We start from the raw sequence: 27,292 nt of genomic DNA, 5'->3' as shown, positions 1-27,292 counted from the left end.
AGGCAGGAAGGTGGGACCTAATTAAAATGTTCAGCAGACACAGTGAGTAAATTGGTTCCTTCTGCATCGCAGCAATTCTATGATTTTGTAAATCCTGCTTCATGCCCATTCCATGTTTACTACAAGCTCCTGACACTCACCTAAATCCTGCCTCACAATAGTTCTGTTGTACCTGTGTCCATACATCAGCAGAACTACTTTGAATTGATGCAATAGGAATGTAATTCCACTTTTAATAACATTGCTTTACTGAGATGCCACATTCTTTCAAAACCAGCTGCTCCTTCAGTTTTATCACTGGAATGTCAACATCTCATTAGGAGCAAGATTAGGCCATTCAGCCCCTCAGGCCTGCTCCACCATTCAGTAGGATCATGGCTGATCTGATTCGGCCCTTACTCCATCTTTCTGCCCACCTCTTAAACCTTTTAGCTCCCTTACTTATCAAGAATCTAAATAACTCAGCCTTAATGGCCTCCCCTCCACTGCTTCCTGGGGAGAGAATTCTACAGATCACACCCTCTTGGAGAAAGAAATTCTTCTTATGTCCATGGGAGACTACTTTTTAAATTGTGTGTCAAAGTTCTGGTCTCTCCCACAAGGGAAAACGTTCTTTCATTCTCTTCCCTGTCAGCTCCATTCAAGAGTTTGTGTGTTTCGGTAAGATCACTTCTCATGGAACAGCTTGATTGATCATGCCTGCACCATACTATCAGTCAGAGAATTTCATATCCTAACCACTTGCTGTGAAAAGATTTTTTTTTCCATATCACTTGTTTTTCCAATTACTTTAAATCTGCGTCCTCTTGTCCTTGATCCTTCCATGAATGGGATGTTTCGTCCTATGTATTCTGTCCAAGAGCCTCATGATTTTGAGCAGGGCGACCAAATTTCCTTGTAACCTTTTCTTCTCTGAGGAGAATAATCCCAGTTTTCTCCAGTCAGTCTGTGTAATTGAAGTTTCCCATTCCCAAAAGAATTCTCCTCTCTCTAATGTTCACATCCTTCCTAAAATGTCATGCCCAGAAGTTTGTCCAAGTCCATACTTTGAACAACTTTAACCTAATTGCTGCGATTTTCTATTCTATGCTCCTATTTCGAAAGCCAGTTTAATGAAAGCTTTGTTAACCACTTTCACATCTGCCCTGCCTCTTTTTTGTGATTTATGTACAACTACACCCTGGTTCCTTTTATTTCTGCACTTTCTTTAGAATTGTTGCACTTTAAATTATCTCTCTGCATCCTTCCTTTTACTAATGACTCAAAACCTCTGAGAAAGGAGGGTAAATAAGTGCCAGATCTACTTTGGACTTCACCTCACGGCAACCAAAGAGCTTTTTAAGTGGCTCCTCAAGATCTGTACAGGCAAAGTTTGCTGAATTAGCTTTGGCAATGCTGATTAACAGGAAAATCGCATTGGGGTCTTAGCTGTGTTATTTTAACCTTATCTACTTATGTTAATTAGTCCTCTCATCCCAATTTGTTTCTGAAAATGTGGTAGTGACTGAACTCCGTCCCTTCTTGACAAGTATTGCAGTGAGGCCTCCAACTATGAGTGGGTGACTTTCTCCCTCGATTTTCCACTTCCATTTTATGCCTAAAATCAGTCCAGCAATCTTCAGCTTTCTACAATTTCAAATGGAAGAGGTTATAGAATATGTTTGAGCCAGATTTCAGTACATTCTTGTGCTGTGAAGCTGCAGCCCACTTCACACCTCTCTGGGATTAACCAAAGTCATCTCACTCTAAATCCTTGTTAACCATTGGAAGAATACTGTTCTGCAGTCCATCTTGGTCAGTCATCATGGGATCAGCCTATATTCTTGGATGGAATTGCTAAAATATAGAGCACAGCAGCAGGCCATTCAGCCCAACTACCAGTGTGTGTACCACACACAAATCTTTTGCCACTCAAATTCCCTTTGTCTTAGCTTTCCCTTAGATCCTTGTAGTTTCTTTTTCCTAATGTGTCCAAGGAGCCTCTCCATAATGTGCCAATCCTGTTAGCTTTAACCACTCTCTCTGTATAAAGAGGTACACCCTTTATTAGGTCCAACCCTTTTGTTAATGCGTTCATGAGATGGCACTGCCAAGGCTGGCATTGATTGTCTAGTATGCAGTTAAGAAACAATTACATTGCTGTGTGTCTAGAGACACATATAGGCCAGACCACATAAGAATGGTAGATTTCCTTCCCTGAAGGACATTAATGAACCGGATGGGTTTTTACGACAAGTTGGCAGTAGTTGCATGATCACCATTGGGTCAGTCTTTCCAATTCCAATGGTTTATTGAGTTTGCATTTCACCATCTGCCAAGGTGTAATTTGAACCCATTTCACCAGAGCATTGGGCTGGGCCTCTGAATTAGCAGTCTAGAGACAATACCACAAGGCTGCAGCCTTCCCACTCATCTTCACGTTTCCAGAGAGAAGGGTCACAGTTTCTAAAGTGCTTCCGGATGCTTTCAATTCTAGCAACGTCCTTATCCTTTTTCTTTTCAATTTCTCCAGGACTTCAAAATCCAACTTTCAACATGGAGAACAGAACATCAAACAGTACTTAATGTTGTCTCAGGAAGGAGCCAGATACATTTTACTGGTCAATGCAAGCTTGGAATATTACGCTGTATATTCAATTGAATGTTATTGCTTTTATGCCCTCAGGTGCAGACACTGAAGATCCAAAATTCCCAAAGCTCCAATGGCCACCTCCAGATATGTGTACAGAATGTCACAGTGCACACAGTGGAGAGCACATGTGGGTTAGAGACGAAGTGCTAACATTTCTCAAGACCCACTATTCAACTCAGAACATTGATTACAGTTACCTGGAAGGGGAGCAGGAACTACTGAGGAAACAGAAACCAAAGGAAGAAATTCAGCAGGGCCAACAGAAGGTGCCACTAAAAGAAGAGGAGAACGAAGACGAGGGTGAGGAAGAAGAAATGACAGAGGAGCCACCAAAAAATGATGAGATCTCCAGAACCATCACAGGTATAAGAAGGGAAGGGAGTCAAAAGAGGACTTTCATTAAGGGAAAGCAAATATCCAGGAGAGAAGAAGACGATATTGTGGACTTAGACTTATTTGTGAATGAGCAGTACAAAAGCCAAGCTTTGAAGCAGAGGGCTGAAAATCAGAGGGAGGGCCAAATGAATGAGGGACTCCGCAGATCACAACTGCACCTACAGTCCATTGATGACTCAGAGTCACTCAACCATGCCTTGCTTCAGTCGAGATTGCAGAAACGAGCAATCGAGGGCAGGCATCTTGGAGCCATAGCCAGGCCTAATTGGCTGAGCATGCTGGGAAGGAGTCTGTCCCGTACAGACCTCAGCCTTTGTGTGCTGCTGTACCTCCTGTCCTCTCTGTGCCTGCTGTCCATGTACCTCTATTTCAAAATGAGGTTTCGTTGGCGGAAATGGAAAAACAGCTTTGCATCCTCCTGATTAGGAGTAGCATGTAGCATTGGAAAGAAATGATGGAATGAATGCATGGACTATGTAGGTCACAGGGACTGAAGTAACTTTTTGTTTTTTTTTCTCTCCTCAGATTAACTGTATATAGATGAAGAAGCCCTTGACATAAAAACAATTTGGAATGTCACTTAACTGTATGTGGGGTGAACATATTTTCTTCGGATCTCTTATACAATTATGGTCATGTGATTGCACAATAAGGAGCACTAAATTTAGCAGATTGCAATTAATCTGTGTTATCTCCAGCTTTTAAAAAAAAATCCATATCTGAATGTCTGTCTCTCCAGTAGTGTCGCGCTGCTCTTTGAAGGGATTGCTGTTGAAAAAGAAATCGACTTAGTGCAAGGCTTAGCTCCTGTAAATTCACCAAAGTTGAGTCTGATAAACCTCTCATTTGAAAGCCTATCCTACCAAGGATCTATCAGGCCAGGCTTCAGTGTCCCTGTTTCCAGGCCTGTTCAATTACTCAGGGGAATGTCAATGGGAAAGTTGAGCATGGGGAGGCAACTGACCACACTTTTCCCTAGGAATAGCTAAGTCAAAGCGAAACTTTTCAAGGGACAACTTTTAAAGCATATCTAAAGAGCAAACCAAGAATCCCTTCTTGGCAATCACCTTGTTCATTAGCATGGTGAACTGGGCAGATAATCCCACATAAGTAGCACATTTTGTATCCCTAATTTCACATTGCTCCGTTCTTGTCTTAGGAGGCAATTTCATAGCAGAAGCTTGATTTAAGAGGCTAAAACCTCACCAAGTGCCAATACTTTACCTGCACATTGGAACATCTGGTGGATGTCGATCTTGCAGCTTATGGGGAGGGGAGTAGGGGGGGGTAGGGTGAATTTTTCCTTTTGTTTTGAAGTTGGAGCTGAAAAGCATTAAGTGGTCATTGGCAATGAACTGAAGTTGGACAAAGTTTTGGGCCTTCAAATAGAGCTCTGTGCATTAAGAGTGATTTTGTTTTTTGTTGATGTTGTTGGTTTTTGAGAAGACATGTCTGACCGAGATTGCAACACCGCATTCACGTGAGTACAAACGTTTACTAGCCACATACATATAATGGGAGAGGAAGAGAGAAGACCTGGGGAGTGATTCTTTTTTCACATCTGTTTATTGGGATGTCGGACATGGTTCAAGGCTCTTGTCTCTTCATCTCTAAGATTGTCAATTCAGTTTGCCCTCCAAAAACTTGGGCCCATAATCCAGGTTGGAACGTCAGTGCAGTACTGAGAGACTTATGCACTGTCGGAGAGATTTTCTTTCAGGTGAGAGGTTGAACTGAAGTCTGGTCTGCGCCCCAAAGATGAATGCAATGGACCCCATTACTACATTCAAGAAAGTGCAGTGGCGGGCTACTTCACCAACAGGAAAACAAATTATACAGTCATAGGTATCTGTTTGTTGTATCAATGTTATCTGTGGGATCTTGCAGAATTTAAATTGGTTGTCGGACGTCATCCGGTTTTACGCAAAATGAAAATGTCATTGGCCATTATTGCTTTGACATATCGTGAAGTTGTGAAAGGCATTCTAAAAGTTCTTCTGAGAAAAGTGATACTTCTGTCATAAATGGTGTTTCTAAAATGATGTTACTAAATGATTTTCGGTACAGAGAGCATTTGTTTTGGGACAGGGGCAAGTTACAGACATGGCTCTCCAACCCTGCCTTGTACTCTGACAGCAGCAGCAACCACTTACAAATGGACAATTTTGTCCGCAGATTCTTTGTCTTTCACTGTAGCTTCAAGTGACAGCTTCATTGTATTCCAATGTGAACGCTAGGATACTGCAGCAGGTATTGGGAATGAACAAAAATGCCAGTGCATCTCGAAACAAGAGCAGGAGGACACCTCTCAAACCAGGATCTCCTATTCATCTTCAAGTGATTGCTTATTGATTGCACCATTACTCCTCTCACAATGATCAATGAATTTGAAAACAAGCCTCACAGCTGCCTTTGGCCCCGCTATCATTTCCTGGTGTCACTAATATATCAAATGCACTTGCCTGCCTGAGAGAGAGATAGTTTTGAATGTGGTTCTTTAGTGTTAAACACAAGAGGGAAGGGGGAGTCATAAGTTAAGGTAATGGATTAACATTTTAAAATAAAAATGGCTAATTCATTCCTCGATGGATTCCTGCAGTTTGTATCTGCTTTCCCACTACCAGCCCCAACTCCTAAAACTGATGGAGGCGCATTGGTGAAGAAGCTACACTGCGAGATGTTGGGACCTCTGTTGAACAAGTATTGTTTTACTTGTGTGTGCAGCATAAAGATGTGTGCAGCACTCCGATGTAAATTATTACCCAGTGTATGTTTCCAGTGTTAAAGCAGTGCTCCAAAATAGTCCTTAATTGACCATGAAGGTGCCTTGCGGTACCTTCTGGTCATGATGTATACAAAGTGTCTTCTTGAACTGCATAGACTTTGATGTGGAGGTGTCAATGTTGAATCAGGATGAGCAAGATCAGAAGTCACACGACACCAGGTTTATTTGAAATCACAAGCTTTCGGGATGCTGGCCCTTCATCAGGTAAAGTTTTCACCTGACGAAGGGGCAATGGTCCGAAAGCTTGTAATTTCAAATTAAACCTGCAGATAAAGAGGACTGCAGATGCTGGAGAGTCAGAGTCGATAAAGTGTGGTGCTGTAAAAGCGCAGCAGGTCAGGGCAGCATCCGAGGAGCAGGGGAGTCAACGTTTCAGGCATAAGCCCTTCGTCAGGAGGGGGGGTGGGCGGGTGGGGGGAAGGATGCTGAGAGATAAATGGGGGGGTGGCATTGGGGACAGGAGGTAGCTGTGAAGGCAATGGGTAAATGCAGGGTGAGGGGTGATGTTGATAGGTCAGTGGGGAGAATGGAGTGGATAGGTGGGAAGGTAGATGGACAGGTAGGACAGGTCAAGAGGGCGATGCTGGGTTGGAGGCTTGGATCTGGGATGGGGTGGGGGTTCCCCTCCAACTCGACACTGCCCTCTTGACTTGTCCCACCTATTCGCTCCAACCTCCCCGCTGATCTATCACCATCACCTCCCACTTGCCTTCACCTATCGCGTTCCCAGCTACCTTCCCCCCAGCCCTACCCCCACCCCCTATTTATCTCTCAGCCCCCTTCCCCCTCCACATTCTTGATGAAGGATCCTGCCTGAAATGTCGACTCTCCTGCTCCTCGGATGCTGCCTGACCTGATGTGCTTTTTCCAGCACCACACTTTATTGACCCTCCCCGACCCCCACCCCCATTTCAAGTAAACCTGTTGCACTATAATCTGGTGTCATGTGACCTCTGACCTTGCCTAGACTCTAGGCCAAGTAAGTAATCTGAAGCAATCTTGCTGCCTTTTCTACATCAGATAAATGCCATTCATATATCTGGTATTTTATTTCATAAAACACTGGGCTATCAGAAAATTAGCTGTTTGGACTATGCCTTTATATGAAACATTTACTGCTGGAGTAGAAACCTTCCCTTCCCAATCCTGTTCATTTGAATTTGAACAGAAAAATACAAAATGGTATAAGTGGGCAGCATGAGAGTGTGGTGCTGGAAAAGCACAGCAGCTCGGGCAGCATCGGAGGAGCAGGAAAATCAACGTTTCGGGCAAAAGCCCTTCATCAAGAACCTCATTTCTGACCTGCTGTGCTTCTCCAGCACCAAACTCTCAATTCTAATCTCCAGCATCTGCAGACGTCAATTTCGCCTAAGTGGATATCATGCCAAGGGAAGGGGTACATTGATGTTTCAGAGATGACTTCTTCCCAAGCTCCGGCAGAATGTTAAGCAGTTCCTTTTTTCACACCCACTAGCAGCATGTCAGTCTCCTCTCTCTGTGTGCTTATTCCCACTCTGGTATCCAACCCTCCAGTATATTATCCAGGAGTCTCCTGGAATTAAAAAATGTTAACCTGCCGAATAAATGTTGCGAGCGACCTAAATGAATAATCAAATGTGGAAAGATAACTTTTTTTTTGTCTTTAAATTCTCTTTGACCCTTTTGTTTTCTGTAGTATGGAGAGAATCAGGCTAGTTGACTGGATGTCATGTGATGTAGCTCAAGAATTTGTTCAGTCAGATGACTTGGCATGATGGCTCAGTGGTTAGCATTGCTGCCTCGCAGCACCAGGGACCTGAGTTCAATTCCAGCCTCAGGTGACAGTCTGTGTGGAGTTTGCACATTCTCCCCATGTCTGCGTGGGTTTCCTCAGGGTACTCTGGTTTCCTCCCACAATCCAAAGATGTGCATTGGCCATGGTAAATTGCCCATAGTGTTCAGGGATGTGTAGGTTAGTTGCATTAGTCAGAGGTAAAAAGAGGATAATAGGGTAGGGGAATGGGACTGGGTGGATTACTCTTTGGAAGGTCGGTGTGGATTTGTTGGGCCGAAGGGCCTGTTTCCAGACTGTAGGAATTCTATGATCGCTCATAGTTTACTGTTGGCTCTTGTGGAGCTCTGGTAATGTCTCTACTAATAAACCAGAAGGCATAGGTTCAATTCCCACCTTCAATAGAGGTGTGTCAAAGCAACTCTGAATGTTGATTAAAAAAAAATCTAAGTGTCTATTGAATTGCTTGCATTGCCCTTTGATGAGCAGGACATTGCTTGCAACTGGCCACTTCCTGGTGATGGAATATAAATAAAGATTTACGCGCTTGTTGTTCTTCACTGTGTCCTACACCTGCACACACACACACACATGGGTGCTGAGGAAAAATAAGCACTACCGCTGTTTGGCGGTAGTGTGAGGGAGAGATAAAAAAAATTAACAGGAGTGTCAGACAAAAAGGAATAAACAGGAGACCTCTTTTATGTTTTTGGTTGCCCCACTTTAGCCTCACCCTCCTGATCTTTGGGTACCCCATGCAGAGGGGGGAAGGTCGGACACAGGATCTCCTTGTGTGTCTGCTCCTGGGCCTGGCCAAACAGGACATAAACAGGTCCAGGCAGTGGGCTGTGGAGGGGGTCAGTATGGCTAATTGCCTGCCCCTTCTTCCGTGTTTACATCCATGGCCGGGATGTCCCTGTAGAAAGAGCATGCAATGTCCACCAACAGTCTTGAGATTTTCAGGGAGAGGTGGGCACCACAGGGTATGGAGTGTTTTCTTTCCCCCTCCAAATCAATTTTGATTTAGTCCCTGCTCTCCCATTTCACTTTGTGATCACGCAGAATTGCCTTTTGATGAGGAGGGCACTGCTTGTCACTGTATGGCTGATTGCCTACCCCTCTTCCATGGTTACATTCAGGCCCGGATGTCCTTAGAGAAGGAGCACACAGTGTCTACAAACGTCCTTGAGATTTTCAGGGAGAGGTGGGCACCGCAGGGTGTGGAGTGTTTTATTTCCCCTCCTGATTGTTAGTTTGATTTAACCCCACCCCCCCCCACCTCACTTTTTCAGTCACACTGCTTGTCACTGGCCACTCGGGTGTTTCTTTTCTTCCTGGTGGTGGAACATGAATAAAGATTTTGGCGCTTGTTTCTTCACTGTGTCCTACAACAGCACACACATACACACAACATGGGTGCTGGTAAAAATAAGCACTGCAGCTGTCGGGCAGCAGTGTGGGTGTTTAAAAAATATATAAGCGAGAGTTAGATTAGAATCTCCTCAGTTGAGGACTGACTCAGAGCTGACTGGCTACGGTCAGTGTACTGCGGTGGAGAAAGGGTTCTCTGGACTGGGAGAAATTTGCCTTCCTTTTTGGAAAAAAAAAAGAAAAAGGCAAGTCTAAACAGGAGATCACGGCTGTGTTTGTGCCTGGGTGTCACTGGAGAAGGAGCATGTAGTGTCCACCAACAATCTCAATACCTTTTGGGAGAGGTGAGCACAGCAGGGGTTGGAGTGCTTTATTTCCCCATCCAGTGCTGTTTTGATTGAGTCCTTAACCTCTCCCTCACTTTTTCTTTCATACAAGCATTGCCCCTATCAGCACTCTGCTTGTCAGTGGTTCCTTGACTACGTGGGTTTTTATTTTCCTGGTGGCAGAATCTAATAAAGTTATTTATACAACTGGTGCATCAAAAAAAAGAAAAAGATATTTATGAACAGGACATTCCAAAGGTCCCTTCAGTGTGGGGAGTTTGCTGGTCAGAGCCCATGTCCTGTGCACATGTAAATAAAGGGGCTAGATTACAACCTCTGTGCAGTTACTTCACTCTTGGAATCACCCCACTTTCTTTTTCAATTCCATTCCATGTTGAAAGTTACCATTGTGTCACTTCCCACCACACGTTCAACCAGATGGCAAGAGTGTGTTTGAAGTCATTTGGCTACCATTGCCAATTTGACTCCAAGAATGTCAGTTGCTGCAATGGCGGTACTAACACTGGATCACATAGTGAGCATCACAACTAAGATGACTTACATGCAGGGTGGAAGTCCTTCAAAACAAAACCTTGCCCCACAAAATGACAGGACAAGGGGTGGAATTGGAAGGAGGGGTTGATCAAGCAAATCTTGTTTTGCTGGTGGGACAGGGAGGTGTGTATGCTGCATTATTCCTGCATGGAAGAGCAGAACTATAACAGTGTTTCCTTTTGACATATAATTTACTTTTTGAGAGCAAAGTAGGAGGAGGTTTATCTTAAATTCTGTCACGGGAGATGATTTGCGGGAGACACAAGTGCCATTGCTCATTCTGCATGCCGCTCAGTTGAAGTGTGGCCTGGCCATGTACTGATAGTATTGTCCGTGCTTTGAATGTAGTTTTCTCAGAGTCTGTCAATCAAGTCTACACTCCCACACCATGTGGAGGATGCATCATATTCAGAAATGGAAGGAGAACAGAATTACTTAAAACCCTTAATTTGGAATGATGGGTGTCCTTAGGTATTTACATGAGATATTTATTTATGATTGATCATTCTTGCCATCAATCAATCAAAAACCAGTTGGGTTTTTCCAAGCTGATGTCTTAATGCAGGACCTCATGCCATAAGTGTACATCTTTTTATCCCAAAGATTTCACAACCATTACTAGTGTTAGGTATATATCGTGACCGAGTAAGGTTACCTGATATATTCTAATGCTTAACCACTGAATTCAGTGAATGGAGAGAACAGGCAGGATAAGTAATTGATGGCTTATCTCTTACCATCAGCTTTTCACTAGCTTAAAATTGACACCACGTTTTGGTTGTATTGAAATTTTGACCAGACGTTATTGAGCAGCAGGTTGGTGAACATGGAAAGGGTGTCCTGCAGTGTGAAAGTGGGATTGTTTTCATAAGGCAGCTGGAGTCATCTGTGTACTGTGCACTAAGGATAATGATTAGCTGTGGAGCTTGGTCCCCTGAGAGCTGCAGTGACACTCCTCCAGACTAATTTAATTAAGGCCCCTTGATGACCATACAACAGGACACTTCTTCAAGGAGCTGCCCGATGCCACTACTAGAATTCATTAAAGGATCACTTTTAAAATTGTAACAGTTAATACAGTGCTTTGCATTGATGCTCAGAGGCTATGTAGCATGTTAGGTTCCCCAGTGCTTTGCACTCATAAAGCCCTGATGCAGTACATACAAAAGATGTATTGGTTTCCTGACAAAAGTGAGGCTTTCTCAAAAATATCTCTCCCTTCATCCACATTATTAAACTTAATAACCGTGTCAGCATCATAGTGAGTTCGTTAAATCCTTAATAAAGTATGTGTGTTGGAAAGTGAATCATGTCCAAATTTTGCCTTGCCTTTAACAACAAGTTTATTTTCAACAGAAAGGTTAATATTTCCTTGCACAGTTCATAGAGCAAGATAAACAAAAGGAACAGGAGTAGGCCATTTGTCACCTAGTGCCTGCACTGTTGGTCAATAACATCATGGCTGATAAGATGTGATGTTAACTCCATTTTCCGATCTGTCACCCACAACTCTTCACTGCCTTGTCAATCAAAGGTTTAAGTGATTCAGCCTTGAAGTCGATACGGACTTAAGACGGTGATAAGGTTCAACTTTAGACACGCCTTACATTTCATTTGAGAAACTCCTGCTCTTGAATATTGTCCCTCATCATTGGCAGTAAGTTATGTTGCGTGTTTGGTTGTGCAGTTTCGGGTCATTGTGCTGAATATCTGTGAATGTTTAATTTCCTTTGGTAGCTCACAGAAGAGCACAGTGAGGTAGCACTCCTCCTATGATTTGCTTTGACACCAGTGTTAACCTGCAAGATGCTGGGAAATGTAGGGGGAGGGGGGAGCAATTGGCATTTAAATAGGTCAGGTGACCAGCCCATCATCAATTTGCACATCACCAAGCTCACCCCCACAATATGGTCTATATTTAAAGGTCAGTTAGATTTGTTAGCCAACCTATTGATCTCAGTCATTTCTTGTCCACACCAAAATACATTGATAGACAGACAGGCTGTTTTAAAGGGTTACAGGAAAAAAGTTGTGAAGGATGCTTCACTCAGGGGTTAGTTTCCAAACATGGGGGCATTCCACTTCCTTCCACACCGCCTACTCTGGAGAACACAGCGGCTCATCCCTCACATCTCCAACCCATCCCCAATCCCCACACAGTCCCAGGGCCAGTGGATCCCTCCCCAGTGAAGGGTGCTTCATAGAGTCATAGAGATGTACAGCATGGAAACAGACCCATTCTAGTCCCACCTGCCAGCACCCAACCCATATCCTTCCAAACCCTTCCTATTCATATACTCATCCAATGCCTTTTAAATGTTGCAATTGTAGTGGCATCGGGCAGCTCCACCACTTTCTCTTGCAGCTCATTCCATACACGTATCACCCTCTGTGTGAAAAGGTTGCCCCAAGGTCTCTTTTATATCTTTCCCCTCTCACCCTAAACCTATGCCGTCCAATCCTGGACTCCCTGACCCCAGGGAAAAGACTTTGCCTATTTATCCTATCCATGCCCCTCAAAATTTTGTAAACCTCTATAAGGTTGCCCCTCAACCTCCGATGCTCCAGGGAAAACAGCCCCTGCCTATTCAGCCTCTCCCTATAGCTCAAATCCTCCAACCCTAGCAACATCCTTGCAAATCATTTCTGAACCCTTTCATGTTTCACAACAACTTTCCGATAGGAAGGAGACCAGAATTGCATGCAATATTCCAACAGTGGCCTAACCAATGTCCTGTACAGCCGCAACATGACCTCCCAACTCCTGTACTCAAAACTCTGACCAATAAAAGAAAGCATACCAAACGCATTCTTCACTATCCTATCTACCTGTGGCTCCACTTTCAAGGAGCTATGAACTTACACTCCAAGGTCTCTTTATTCAGCAACACTCCCTCGGACCTTACCATTAAGTGTATAAGTCCTGCTAAGATTTGCGTTCCCAAAATGCAGCACCTTGCATTTATCTGAATTAAACTCCATCTGCCACTTCTCAGCCCATTGGCCCATCTGGTCAAGATCCTGTTGTAATCTGAGGTAACCTTCGCTGTCCATTGCACCTCCAATTTTGGTGTCATCTGCAAACTTACTAACTGTACCTCTTATGCTCGCATCCAAATCATTTATGTAAATGACAAAAAGTAGAGGACCCAGCACCAATCCTTGTGGCACACCACTGGTCACAGGCCTCCAATCTGAAAAACAACCCTCCACCACCACCCTCTGTCTTCTACCTTTGAGCCAGTTCTATATCCAAATGGCTAGTTCTCCCTGTATTCCGTGAGATGTAACCTTGCTAACCAGTCTCCCAGGTGCCCTCACCAATCCTCTTTGTTACCTCTTCAATAAACTCAATCAAGTTTGTGAGACATGAGCTTCCATGCACAAAGCCATGTTAACTATCCCTATTCAGTCCTTGCCTTTCCAAATACATGTACATCCTGACCCTCAGGATTCCCTCCAACAACTTGCCCATTACTGATGTCAGGCTCACAGCTCTATAGTTCCCTGGCTTGTCCTTACCGCCCTTCTTAAACAGTGGCACCACGTCAGCCAACCTCCAGTCTTCCGGCACTGCACCTGTGACTATCGATGATACAAATATCTCAGCAAGAGGCCCAGCAATCACTTCTCTAGCTTCCTACAGAGTTCTAGGGTACACCTGATCAGGTCCTGGGGATTTATCCACCTTTATGCATTTGAAGACATCCAGCACTTCCTCCTCTGTAATATGGACATTTTGCAAGGTGTCACCATCTATTTCCCGACATTTTATACCTTCCATATCCTTTTCCACAGTAAGTACTGATGCAAAATACTCATTTAGTATCTCCCCCAATTTCTGCGGCTCCATACAAAGGCCGCCTTGCTGATCTTTGAGGGACCCTATTCTCTCCCCAGTTACCCTTTTGTCCCTAATATATTTGTAAAAACCCTTTGCATTCTCCTTAATTCTAATTGCCAAAGCTATCTCATGTCCCCTTTTTGCCCTCCTGATTTCCCTCTTAAGTATACTCCTACTTCCTTTATGCTCTTCTTAGGATTCACTCGATCTATCCTGTCTATACCTGACATATGCTTCCTTCTTTTTCTTAACCAAACCCTCAATTTCTTTAGTCATCCAGCATTCCCTATACCTACCAGCCTTTCCTTTCATCCTGACAGGAATATACTCTCTCTGGATTCTTGTTATCTGATTCCTGAAGGCTTCCCATTTTCCAGCCATCCCTTTACCTGCAAAATCTGCCCCCCACCTGATTAGCTTTTGAAAGTTCTTGCCTAATACCGTCAAAATTAGCCTTGCTCCAATTTAGAATTTCAACTTTTAGATCCAGTCCATCCTTTTCCATCATTATTTTAAATCTAATAGAATTATAGTCACTGGCCCGAAAGTGCTCCCCCACTGACATCTCAGTCACCTGCCCTGCCTTATTTCCCAAGAGTAGCTCAAGTTTTGCACCTTCTCCAGTACGTACATCCACATACTGAATCAGAAAATTTTCTTGTACACACTTAACAAATTCCTCTCCAACTAAACCATTAACACTATGGTAGTCCCAGTTTATGTTTGGAAAGTTAAAATCCCCTACCATAACCACCCTATTATTCTTACAGATAGCTGAGATCTCCTTACAAGTTTGTTTCTCAATTTCCCTTTGATGATTAGGGGGTCTATAATACAATCCCAATAAGTTGATCATCCCTTTCTTATTTCTCAGTTCCACCCAAATAACTTCCCTGGATGTATTTCCAGGAATATCCTCCCTCAGCACAGCTGTAATGCTATCCCTTATCAAAAACACCACTCCCCCTCCTCTCTTGTCTTCCTTTCTATCCTTCCTGTAGCATTTGTATCCTGGAACATTAAGTTGCCAGTCCTGAGCTATGTTTCTGTAATTGCTTTGATATCCCAGTCCTGTGTTCCTAACCATGCCCTGAGTTCATTTGCCTTCCCCGTTAGGCCCCTAGCATTGAAATAAATGCAGTTTATTTTTTTAGTCCTATCTTGTCCCTGCCTGCCCTGACTGTTTGACTCTCTTCTGATTTCAACTGTACCAGTCTCAGATTGATCTCTTTCTTCACTATCCCACCCTCCCACCTTACTAGTTTAAATCCTCCCGAGTAGCTCTAGCAAATCTCCCTGCCAGTATATTAATCCCCTTCCAATTTAGGTGCAATCCGTTCTTCAATTATCCAGAAATGTGAGTCCTTCCCCCACACACCAGCTCCTCAGCCATGCATCCATCTGCTCTATCCTCCTACTCCTGCCCTCACTAGCTCGTAGCACCAGGAGCAATCCAGATATTACTACTCTCGAGGACCTCCTTTTTAAATTCCTGCCCAACTCTCTATAATCTCCCTTCAGAATCTCAACCTTTTCCCTTACTTTGTCATTGGTTCCAATGTGGACAATGACGTCTTACTGGCCCCTCTCCCCCTTGACAACATTCTGCATCCTCTCTGAGACATCCTTGATCCTGGCACCAGGGAAGCAATACACCATTCTGATATTTCGCTACTGGCCACAGAAACGTCTGTCTGTACCTCGGACTAGAGAATCCCCTAACACAACTGATCTCTTGGAACCCAATGTACCCCTCATTGCATTAGATCCAGTCTCAATACCAGAAACTTGGCTGTTCATGCTACGTTCTCCTGAGAATCCATCACCCCCTCCATTTTCCAAAACAGCATACCTGTTTGAAATGAGTATAGCCACAGAAGGCACCTGCCCTAGGTGCCTTCCTCTCTTACCTTTCCTGGAGTTAACCCATCTAAGTGACTGTATCTGAGACTTTACCCCTTTCCTATAACTGCCATCCATCTCATAATGTTGCTGTTGCAAATTCCTCATTGCTTCTAACTGTCTCTCCAACCGATCCATTCGATCTGATAAGATTTGCAACAAACAGCATTTATTGCAGATATAATCCGCAGTAACCCTTAAACTCTCTTTAAACTCCCACATCTGACAAGAACTACATATCACTGCAAAGGCCATTTTTGCTCCTTCACAATCTACAGATGAGAAAATAACACAGTCTTATTCCTCTACAAAACACTTCCCCAGGATAAATTAATAGTTACGGTCTTTATTTTAAGTTTAATCCAGAGATATAGCTCAAAAAACATATAATCAAGAAATAACCTACTCTACTCACTACTACAGACTTTCTGTAGGCCACTTAAAACAATTAACTTATCTGATTCTGTGCTGTGAACTTCGCCCAAACAGTTCCTCCAAGATCAGTTGTGAATTTCACTGTTTGTTAGTTTTCCCAGACGCACTCCGATGTCCAGCGATACATGAATTCAAATAGCAAAGGCAATACTGTGCAAGTTCACTCTGGTCTCAGTTTCTTTCTCTCTCTCTTTCTCCTGCACTGACCTCACCATGTTCTTACTTTGTCTTTTCTTTTGCCTTTTAAAACTGCTGTTGTTTTGACTTTTTTTTTCCAAAGTTCCAAAACAATGCAATAGCATATAAAACAGTAATTGCTGCTCCTGGAATTCGAGGGAATCACCTCCAACACCTAAAATACCTCAAAAAAGGAGCAGCTGTTACAGCCAGAAATTTTTCCCGTCCTCCATCTTAGATTACCCAGCTGTTGACTAGAAATGTGACTCATTTTTAACATGTGTCACAAAGTTCCCAATTCAACATGGAGATATTCCTGGAGGTTTCATGATTTAGCCTGCAACAGTCCCACCATCAGACATAGAGTCCTTCAGCATGGAGACAGGCTCTTTGGCCCAAAATGGTCCATGCCAACCAAAACTTCCATCCACCCTAACTCCATTTCCTGCGCTTGGCCCATACCTTCTAAACCTTTCTAATCCATGTATTTGTCCAAATGCCTTTTAAATATTGTTAATGCACCCACATCAACCACTTCTGCTGGCAGCTCATACCATATGCGTACCACCCTCTGTGTAAAAAGGTTGCTTCTCAGATCCCCTTTTATTCTTTCCCCTCTAACCTTAAACTAATGCCTCTTGTCCTCAATTCCCCAAACCTAGGAAAAAGTCTGAGTACATTCATCCTAACCATGCCTCTCATGATCTTATATACTTCCATAAAATGTCTCCTCAGTCTCCTACACTCTAAAGAAAAACGTCCTAGCTAGTCCACCCTATCCCTATAACTCAAACCATTGAGTCCAGGCAACATCCTTGTGAATTTCTTCTGCACTCTTTCCAGTTTAATAAGATCCTTCCTATAGCAAGGTGACTAAAACTGAACACAATACTCCAGTGCAGCCTCACCAACGTCCTGTACAATTGCAACATTTCAACTTCTACACTCAGTGCCCTGACTGATGAAGGCCAGTGTGCCAAAAGCCTTCTTCACTGTCCTGTCTAGCCGTGACTCCACTTTCAGAGAACTGTGAACCTGAACTCCAAGATCCCTCTGTTCCATTACATTTCTTAAGGCCCTACCATTCACCATGAAACTCCTACCTTGATTCGACTTTCCAAAACTAAATCGATATAGGCAAAGGTGAGGACTGCAGATGTTGGAAACCAGAGTTTAGATCAGAGTGGTGCTGGAAAAGCACAGCAGGTCAGGCAGCATCCAAGGAGCAAGAAAATTGATGTTTTGGGCAAAAGCCCTTCATCAGGATTAAACTCCATTTGCCATTTCTTGGCCCACTTTCTAGCTGATCAAGATTCTGCTACAATTTCTGAGAACCTTCCTCACTGTCCACGATACCTCCTATTTTAGTGTCATCTGCAAACTTATTAATCATGCCTTGTACATTCTCACCCAAATCATTGGTATAGATATCAAATTCTTTCAAAGATCAAGGTAGGGAATAAGGAAGGATTCAATGCCATTTTCCCAATATTCTTGCTATCTCTGAATTACAGATTGGCTTATCTGCAGGACAAATCGTGAAGGTTAATTTTTTTTTGACCTGTCAGTTAACTGTGCAAGTGATGCATTATTTTCACTCCGCCCATTTACTTTGAATTGTACTTTCCCCAGTAAGACAAATAATTAATGTTCTGTTCCCAATGCTCTACAAATATCACTCAGAGAGTTGCTTTAGGATGGTCTTGGGAAGATTGAGTATTTAAATGTTCCTAATTTCAATAAAAATAAGTACCTTCACATGTCTAGGATATAACAAGTGTTCATCAGAGATGTAATCCCCAACCCTACTATTTGACAGAGAAGCACAGTAGCCCCATTCAGTTATCTTAATTATTGATATATGCTTGCAATCATGTCACACAGTGAATAGCCACAAGTAAATTACATTGGACTCTGTGCCTTCTGCTGTATTTTTCCCCTTGGAGGATGTACCTTGATTCTCTCAACTCAATAAACAAGGTGAATTTTACTATGAATAATTCTCACAAGGACAAAAATACATCTAAACATTCAAATGTTATAATGGCAAGAATGAGCTCAGTTAGTTTCCGACCATCATGTAAACTCAGAGATAAGAAAACTACCTGGAACCTACTGCATGAACAGCTCGGATTAATAGAACTGCATGTTTCACTTTGCTTCTAAGAGTGATTACAAAGATCTGTCAAAGGATTCAAGTATGTTCCTGTGCTCAAATGAAATTGGATGCATTACTTTTCCATGTGAACTGGCATTAGTTTTATTTCTGATGAGGGACAGGATACCTGATATATGTTTCATCAAAATGTACTCTATCTCCCTCTTTATCATCTACAGTACATGTCTGTACACTATTAAGAATATTCAGCATATCACTGCATACAAAAGAAGCAAAGGTTTATTTGTTTTTAAATCTTGTGAAGCATATATTAAATAACAGCTAACAGGGAGCTACTCAGTTTAAGCAATGTGTAGTCGGTGGTATAATGTTTGTAAGCAGCCTGAGGAACTGGACATGTTGTCAGTGCTGTCCTTTGGCTGTCATGCCCAATCTTTAATTACCATCATGATGAATAGATGAGGCCTACAGAATATTGCAGCTTTGAAGTAATAGCTTTGATATTCATGAAGGAGCTAGTTCATAGGGGTGCCACTTTTATGTGAGAAAGGTTTGGCAAAGCCTTTCACAAACTTTGTAAGCAAAGGCATCCATTTTGTCATTTGAACTTCCGTCTTGGTGAGACATGTTTGTGACTTAAAGTGCACTTCTTCCTGCTCCTCCTCAATCACTTTCTCAAAACCCGCTGCCCCTTCATGGTGAGTTCTGCTATTCGGTACAATCCTTAAGGCAGCAGGTCTTTCAAGTCATAAAGTCGCCAGTCAGGGACCTGTACCCTTAAATTTTCACCCAGACATGTGATCATTAGTAATTGTGGCAGTTGGAATTCCAACAGAGCAGTTTGGAAATATTTCCCAAATTATTCATGAGAATGAGGCCTAGATTCTGTTTCGACCTGTTTCCCTGAGCATTGCTAGCATTCAGCACTGATAAATGCACCTTCAAAGACTAAAATTGCATTGAAGACTCTGATTTAAATGGAGTCAATAAATTTATTTTGCTACAAAAGCACATTTATTTCTATTTGTATCCAATATCTCATAATTGTATGGATATTCCTACAATATTTCTGTGTATCTGTAAATTGAATGACTCATGTCTGTACCGTTGAAAAACTCTTACATCTACAAGTATTTCCTGCTTGTAAAATCTCTGTCCTGTTTTCCCATATTTTTACAGTTTTATGCCAGATTTATCCCATTATAAATATCAGAGGCATCAAACAGTGCAAATCGAAGGGTGTTCAGGATAGATTTGAAATGCATGGGCAAAAATGTATACAGTGCATTACTTAAAAATATAATAATGCATTGAGTCAAAGTGGACATGATGGCATGTTTATATTCTTGGCGGACTAGAAATCTAGAAACTTGGGTCAATAGATACAACATGAATGGGCTAAAGCCATCACTTTTGGTCCTGGAAGATACCCAAAGTAGACTAGAAAGATATCTTGGAAGATTAAGCAACAGGTGAAGTAGGCCATTTCCCATACTAGATCTGTGGTTGAATACATTGGTCATGCTTCCGATGATCCTGTTTGGGAAATATCAAGAACAGAACAGCTGCTTAGTAGTAAAACAATCAACTTTTGCATCACATGCCAACCAACGCTGGTTTAGCATTAGTCCTCAATGCAGTTGGATGCAGAGGACACTGACAAGAACAGACATGGAATGCCTGTACATGACCTTTGACATGGTGGGCCCTGATGAATTCCGGGCAAATACGGTAGGAGATTGTAGGTGCAGGAGGGTTACTGAAATCTGGTACCCACACATTAACTAAGCATATCAGCACTGCATTTAAGAGCATGTTGGTGGATGCATAGAGTTGAAATTGAAAGGAAATCAACTCCATTCGCTTGTGCAGCATATGAGACCTTGGATTGTCTTTGTGACTTGTTGTCTGTGGGTACTTCTACGTCACAGAGAGACTATGATCTGTACTGTGCTGGTGCCTGATGAATGCATTGATCACGAATGGCCTCACTTCACTCATAAGTCGAGCCCATAAGATAAAAAGAAACGCTGACTTGGCCACTCTGATTGGGAGCAGCTTTTGATTCCCATTGCGCATTTGTGATTTGGAAGTGAATGGAATACAACACAGGTCGGACTTCACAGAGTGAGCTCACAACCAACTTTCCCACAGCAGTGACCCTTGGTAACCATTCTCTCACAATTTTCCTTTTCCGTTGTGTGGACTAGCAAGGTCTGTGCACAGCAGTGGCTTCTAGAACCTGAGTCAATACATCAAAATGGCAACTCCAGTGCTATGGACGCATACAGTCATAGAGTCGTACAGCACAGAAACAGATCCTTAATTTTAACTCGGCCATGCTGACCAGACATCCCAATTTGACCTCGTACCATTTGATAGTGAGTGGCACATATCCTTCTATACCCTTCCTATTCATATACCCATCCAGCTGCCTTTTAAATGTTGTAATTGTACCAACCTCCATGACTCCTTCCAGCAGCTAATTCCAAACACGCTCTGTGAAAAAAGTTACCCCTTAGGTCCCTTTTAAATCTTTCCCCTCTCACCTTAAACTATGCTGTCCAGTTTTGGGCTTCCCCATCCTGGGAAAATGACCTTGGCTATTCACCCTATCCATGCCCCTCATGATTTTATAAACCTCTGTAAGGTCACCCCTCAGCCTCACACATTCTATGGTAAAAAGCCTCAGCCTATTCAGCCACTTCCTCAAACCCTCCTGTCCCAGCAACATCCTTCTAAATCATTTCTGCACCCTCTCAAGTTTAACAACTTCCTTCCTATAGAAGGATGACCAGAATTTGCACAGTTCAGAGGGGATGTTGCTGGTAAGATGCTTGACTTTCATGAACAGGGCTCTACCTGATGACTAAGTTGGAATAATAACCATCTCATGAGTGACCAGACCCCCTAACTGATCACTGTGCTGTTCCCTGCTGTCTTACCACTAATTCTTGAACTGGACCTACGGAGATCATAGCCCTGTCACTGGACTAAAACAATTTGCCACCCGTGACTCTGAATGCACAAACCAACCAACTGACTATGTCCAAGCCCTGAACTGAGATCAAATGGTGTCCTTGACTTACTGTGACAGGACCGTCTGACTGATGTCAGTCCACCTAGACTTGACTGATGACAATTCCCCTTGGACTTAGGGGCTTCAATGTGCTTATCACATAAGCTGTTGGCACATGCTGCAAGTATGATATTGATGTAATGCATAGTGCTGCACCATGTCCACCCCCTTGATGAACCACTGCTGACAACAATCACAATTTGACCGGCTTTGTGTCTGCATTAAATGGCAAGGCAAGACCAAAGTACTGTGGAGCCTTTAAGTTCTGAATGAGGTGACAAAAACCATGGAAGGTATGGCATGGCAAAGTGGAGATTAGATTAGATTAGATTAGATTACTTTACAGTGTGGAAACAGGCCCTTCGGCCCAACAAGTCCACACCGACCTGCCGAAGCGTAACCCACCCAGACCCATTCCCCTACATTTACCCCTGCACCTAACACTACAGGCAATTTAGCGTGGCCAATTCACCTGACCTGCACATTTTTGGATTGTGGGAGGAAACCGGAGCACCCGGAGGAAACCCACGCAGACACGGGGAGAATGTGCAAACTCCAGACAGTCGGTCGCCTGAGGCGGGAATGGAACCCGGGTCTCTGGCGCTGTGAGGCAGCAGTGCTAACCACTGTGCCACCGTGCCACCCACAGTGGTGGCACAGTGGTTAGCACTGCTGCCTCACAGCGCCAGAGATGTTGCAGAGCATCCAAGTTGGTACAAAGTAAGTAATCATTAAGAAAGCAAGTGAAGGGTGCAGAGATATACATTACTCAGATGCATGAAATGGATGCCTATCTCTCTCTACCAAGCAACCTGGCAGCAGTATGACTTTGAAAGGTCTGGCTGCATTTCAAGCTGCAGTCATGAAGTAAGTCAAAGACGTGCCATGGTGAAGCTGGTGCTTGGCTGCTGCTAATCTCCACAGATACAGGTTATAGGCACTCCATGCACGTGGAGCATCCCCAGAGATTCTGAATACTGCTGTACAAGGTGGAGGCCCAGAGGAGTGACCAGGTGCATGCTCTGACTTTCATGTCAGGAATTGTCATTATTTTTCTCCACCTCATGACAGTATAGCCAACTGATTAATAATGAGGTATGAATAGGTCATACCGAGATGATAATATTGCAAATCGGCCTCTTGCCACTTACAAACAAAATTCAGGTCTCACCATTCAAACCTGGGGTGAAACATCAGACTTTTTTATTGCAACAATAAGAATCTGATTTTGCTGTTTCATATTTTGCGTACAGGCACGCCATTGCTCTCCTTGTTTGGGGTCTGGGAGAATTCAACTCGTACACTGTTGGAATATACAGACTTTGATTGGAGAAATTTAACCCAGAGAAACCTTCATTTCAATAGAGAGAATGAGAAGTGGCACTATGAACTAACTGACTCAATTTAAAAGGCTATGTAGGAACCGTGAGAACGGGACATTCATGTAGAACTAAATCAATGAAGGTTGCTGAACAAGTTGTGAAGGTTTTTCTAAAAAAAAAGTGTATGGGATCCTTAGCTTTAAATACAGAAGGAAGGAAAGGAAGGAAGGTAGATTTTATAAAGCAATAGCTAAGCCCCAGCTGGACAATGGTTTTCAATTTTAGGCTCATGTTTGACAAACTCTCAGCTGAGAAATTGACTGGAGTAGTACATGGGATGAGGTGCTTCCGTTGTGTGGACAGATACTGTTGGAATCAATAAGACAGACACTCTAGAAAATATTCAGTAGAATTGCTCATGTTGTTACTCAACACGCTTAAAGAACTGAAAGGTACTATTGGTCCAATGTCCATATTTAATAGAATGCAGCACAAACACAGTTGATCTTAAGATGGGAAGCACAAACACAAAAGCCACCTGTGTTCATTTTTAAAATGTCACTCAGTTACCAGCAACCCTGAAACACGAAGCACCCAAGCACTTGGTTGATATTCTGATTTTTAAGGATGAATGCTGCACAAACATTTCAAACTACTTTCCCCAAAACAAAATGAGTATACCCTGAGGACAAAAGGAAACTAGAATTAGGATCAAGAAGAATGATGGGACTGAGGAAATAATCATTCATGAATGGCAAAATGCATGGATATACAATGGTGGTCAGTTAGCTCAGTTGGCTGGATGGCCATTTAGCATTGTTTTGACAAAGGAAGTTATGGAAACAAACATCATGATACAGCAAAAATACATTAACAGATTATTAATCCCATTGCAGTTTCCGAGAACTTGTTAAATATAAACTGGCTGGTGTCAATTTGCTGCTACACTGTACAGGGGAACCTCGATTATCTGGCATTCGGTTATCCGAATTTTGGATTATCTGGCAAGATCGCAAGGTCTGTTGCTTGGCTAAACTGTCTTATCCAGTATTCGATTATCCCAACATTCGATTATCCAAACAAAATACTCCCTGCCCATGTCATTCGGATAATCAAGACTCCTCTGCATTCCAAATGCCAGTTTTATTTTCTCTCTCATGTCTGTCTTTCAAAGGACTTTTAGCCAAAGCTTACATAGGTTTAGCTTGCTAAAGGAAGACACAAATAAAGATGTTTTTGCCTCAGGCCAAATAGACTTTAGTCACAATGTTGCTAAATCATGTCATCAAGGTACTGTAATCCATTGCTTATGTTCAAATATAATCAGCTGCAGAACTGGCTCACGCTTCGCAATTTGGTAAATTAATTTCAATCTTTTTATAATTAGAAGTGGAAACAAGAAAAATGTAAATGATCCACTGGCTAATGTGCCCCTGTTCCTCAATCTGTTTCCTAATGTGTCAGGTAATAGAAAGCCAACAATGGTTTCCTATGCACTTGATCATTATTTACCAGTAATTATTTGTATTTATATAAATACCATTAATGTAGTAAAACATCCCAAACATTTCACAAGAGGCTCCTTGGATAAATTTTAGCACCAACTCATATATGAGACATCAGGGCCAATGATCAGAAGCTTGGACAACAAAGTATGTTGGAAGGAGTGGTGGGTAAAAATCAAGGATGACACTCGATCATGGCGTGAAACTGCACATGGAGTTTTTTAATATGGGGAGACTTCCCTACTCTTATTATCTCCCACAGGCAAGTGGTTAAGGATTTACAGGTCAATATCAACCTGTTTGACCATGTTATGATACATAGACATGGTGAACAGGTACTAAGGTGGGACTTGAACCCTAAGTGTCTGGCCCTGAGCTATCAAGGCACGACAAGACTTCCTCACTGGTTTTAAGATGCATCTCGAAGGAAGAAAGAGAGGCACAAAGGTTCAGGAAGTGAATTCTAAAGCTTATGTCTTTGGCAATGAAGGCATGGCCAGCAATAGCAACAATAGAATTAAGAAGGAAAAAGCATAATGGACAAATGTCATGCCAAGTTTATTTTCCGTCACCTCACTCATTGAACAATGGTTAAGGGATGAGAGATTCAAAATCAGTTATCAGGTCAGGACAATTTTCTGACATTGATACCCCTAAATATATCCATGGGTCATTGATATCCTCGAAAATCTGCCTGCTTCAGAGCCAGTTCAGATATGTTGCAGGATATGCAGATATGTTGCAGGAACTTGAGAAGAAACACAGATTTCAGCATTGTGAGGCTCAAAGCTTCAGACAGCAGCCACATCTTACATTAAAGACACGGGTGTGCTAGGGGATGCCATGTCCCTGAGCATCAGTCAAGAAAGCAACAATCCAAGTTCAATGGCATAAATCAAAAGCAATAGTACAGTGTGTATGTTCACACGAGTGATACTGGTCTTATAGATTTAGAATGCTGCAGACTAAATACTGCTTCAGATATCCCATCTAAGTCCTTTCTCTGCTTTGTGCTCGTGGACAGTAATTAACGGAGACTCAGGCGTTCTGTACCCTGCCATCTGGTCACTCTCAGCCAGCTAAATCCTGACAAATTCATTGGAATTACAGTGGCCCAATAATCCAGCCTTCCTTTGAAAGAAAGGGATTTAAAAGGATTTAAGACTACATGATAATAAAGTTTATTAGGACACAATCCGCTTTGTGGATCGCTCCCTCAGATTCTGTCAGAAGGATGAAAGCAAACAACAATAAAAGTGGGAGACACATTTGATTTCAGTTTCCAGGACAGATTAATCCACCCAGCTCCTCAACAATGTATTTAGTCACCCCTTCTAATTATTCACTTTTAGCCTTGATCTCCATTACCTTCATGCCTCTCCTTGCAGAAACGTGACACCTAACACTATCAATGTTCTTCGAACTAAAGGTGAAAGTTGCTGTTCAGCTCTAAAGGTGCAGGGTATTACTGTGACTTATTTGCATTTAACTTACGTTCATCCCTTTGTGAACCAGCAATTGTATTAAAATTGCTACCATAAGGATTTAACAACAGAAGCTGGAGTTAGCTTTGCTCCAGTGTTCAACGTGATTGCACTGATTCCTGTTGCATAAAATAAATATCAACAAAACATTAAATAAACTCAAAAGAAGCATTAATTGCACACATATGATACACAATATTTAGATTATACAGGCATTTGCCTGCATTTTAGGCAATGTAAGTCAGTAGTCTATGGAAAAATAAGAACGTCTCAGATAAAATCATAGAACCATACGTCACGGAAACTATCCCTTTGGTCTAACTAGTCCATTCCCACCAGAATTAATCTCGTCCCATTTGCCCTTTAAAACCTTCCTATTCATATACCCAAGCAAGTGCCTTTCAAATGCTGTAATTGTATCAGCCTCCACCACTTCCTCTGGCAGCTCATTCCATACACACACCACCCTCTGTGTGAAAAGGTTGCCCCTTATGTCCCTTTTAAATCTTTCCTCTCTCACCTGAAACCTATGCACTCTAGTTTTGGACTCTCCTACTCAGGAGAAAAGACTTTGGCCATTTATCCTATCCATGCCCCTCATGATTTTATAAACTTCTATAAGGTCACCCATCAGTCTCCAATGCTCCAGGAAAAATGCCCCAGCCTATTCAGCCTCTCCTTGTGGCTCAAACCCTCCAATCCTGGCAACATCCTTGTAAATCTTTTCTGAACCCTTTCAAGTTTCACAAGATCCTTCCCAAAGCAAGAGGACTAGAATTGTATGCAGTATTCCAATAGTAACCCAACCAATGTCCTGTGTAGCCATAACATGACCTCCCAATTCCTATATTCAGTGCACTTACTTATAAAGGCAAACATACCAAACATCTTCTTTACTACCCTGTCTACTTGCAACTCCACTTTCAAGGAACTATGAAACCCCACTTCCAAGGTCTCTTTGTTCAGCAACATGTCCCGTGATCTTACCATTAAATGTATAAGTCCAGCCCTGATTTGCCTTTCCAACTCCCCACATTTATCTAAATTAAACTCCATCTGCCACTCCTCGGCCCATTGGCCCACCTGATCAAGGTCCTGTTGTATTCTGAGATAACCTTCTCTTCTCTCCATTACACCATCAATTTTGGTGTCATTTGCAAATTTACAAACCATACCTCCTTCTATTCACATCCAAATCATTTACATAAATGACAAAAAGCAGTGGATTCAGCATCGATCCTTGTGGCAACCACTCAACATGGGAGAAAGTGAGGGAATCCTTAACATTCATTTGAATAGACTAGATTGTTAGACAAATCTTGAATCTAGACAGACTCTACTGTTCACCTGATTCTTCCTGGAATTTCTTGTCTTGTGCACATTCATATTTTGAGAAAAACTTCCTGACACCAATCCAAAATTCATATTTTACTAATTAGAACTGACCCTTTGCTCTACAGGTAGTTTGGAATCATGTTCAAAAGTTACCTTGGTTGCACCATTTTTTAATAATACTTTTTTTTGTTAAGTTTCTTCCTCATTGCCTACTTTTATAGCTCAAATCTCCAGGTTCCCCGGCTTCTGTTCTC

General features: G+C 42.5%; 1 protein-coding gene and 1 long non-coding RNA gene across 3 annotated transcripts in view; one reads left to right on the top strand and one right to left on the bottom strand.

Annotated features, from left to right (window-relative positions):
- qsox1 (quiescin Q6 sulfhydryl oxidase 1) overlaps nucleotides 1-8,132 on the top strand; it is a 123,393-nt gene extending 115,261 nt beyond the window's left edge. Inside the window, exons 12-13 of one of the 2 annotated variants that reach the window (XM_043699923.2) lie at nucleotides 2,666-2,995; nucleotides 3,554-8,132. In XM_043699923.2, the coding sequence (XP_043555858.2) occupies nucleotides 2,666-2,995; nucleotides 3,554-3,558 (335 nt within the window). In that variant the 3' untranslated portion in view covers nucleotides 3,559-8,132. Of the gene's footprint in view, nucleotides 1-2,665 lie in introns of both variants that reach the window. The other variant, XM_043699922.2, reaches the window with a different exon arrangement.
- Nucleotides 1-27,292, bottom strand: part of LOC148149187 (uncharacterized) — a 304,419-nt gene that overhangs the window by 259,271 nt on the left and 17,856 nt on the right. The gene's annotated exons all lie outside the window — the stretch shown is intronic.

Source organism: Chiloscyllium plagiosum, unplaced genomic scaffold (genome assembly GCF_037043375.1).
Source record: "Chiloscyllium plagiosum isolate Xiang-an unplaced genomic scaffold, Cpla_swu_hap1 HiC_scaffold_9, whole genome shotgun sequence".
NCBI classification, from domain to species: domain Eukaryota; kingdom Metazoa; phylum Chordata; class Chondrichthyes; order Orectolobiformes; family Hemiscylliidae; genus Chiloscyllium; species Chiloscyllium plagiosum.
This window is presented reverse-complemented; position numbering and strand designations above follow the sequence as displayed.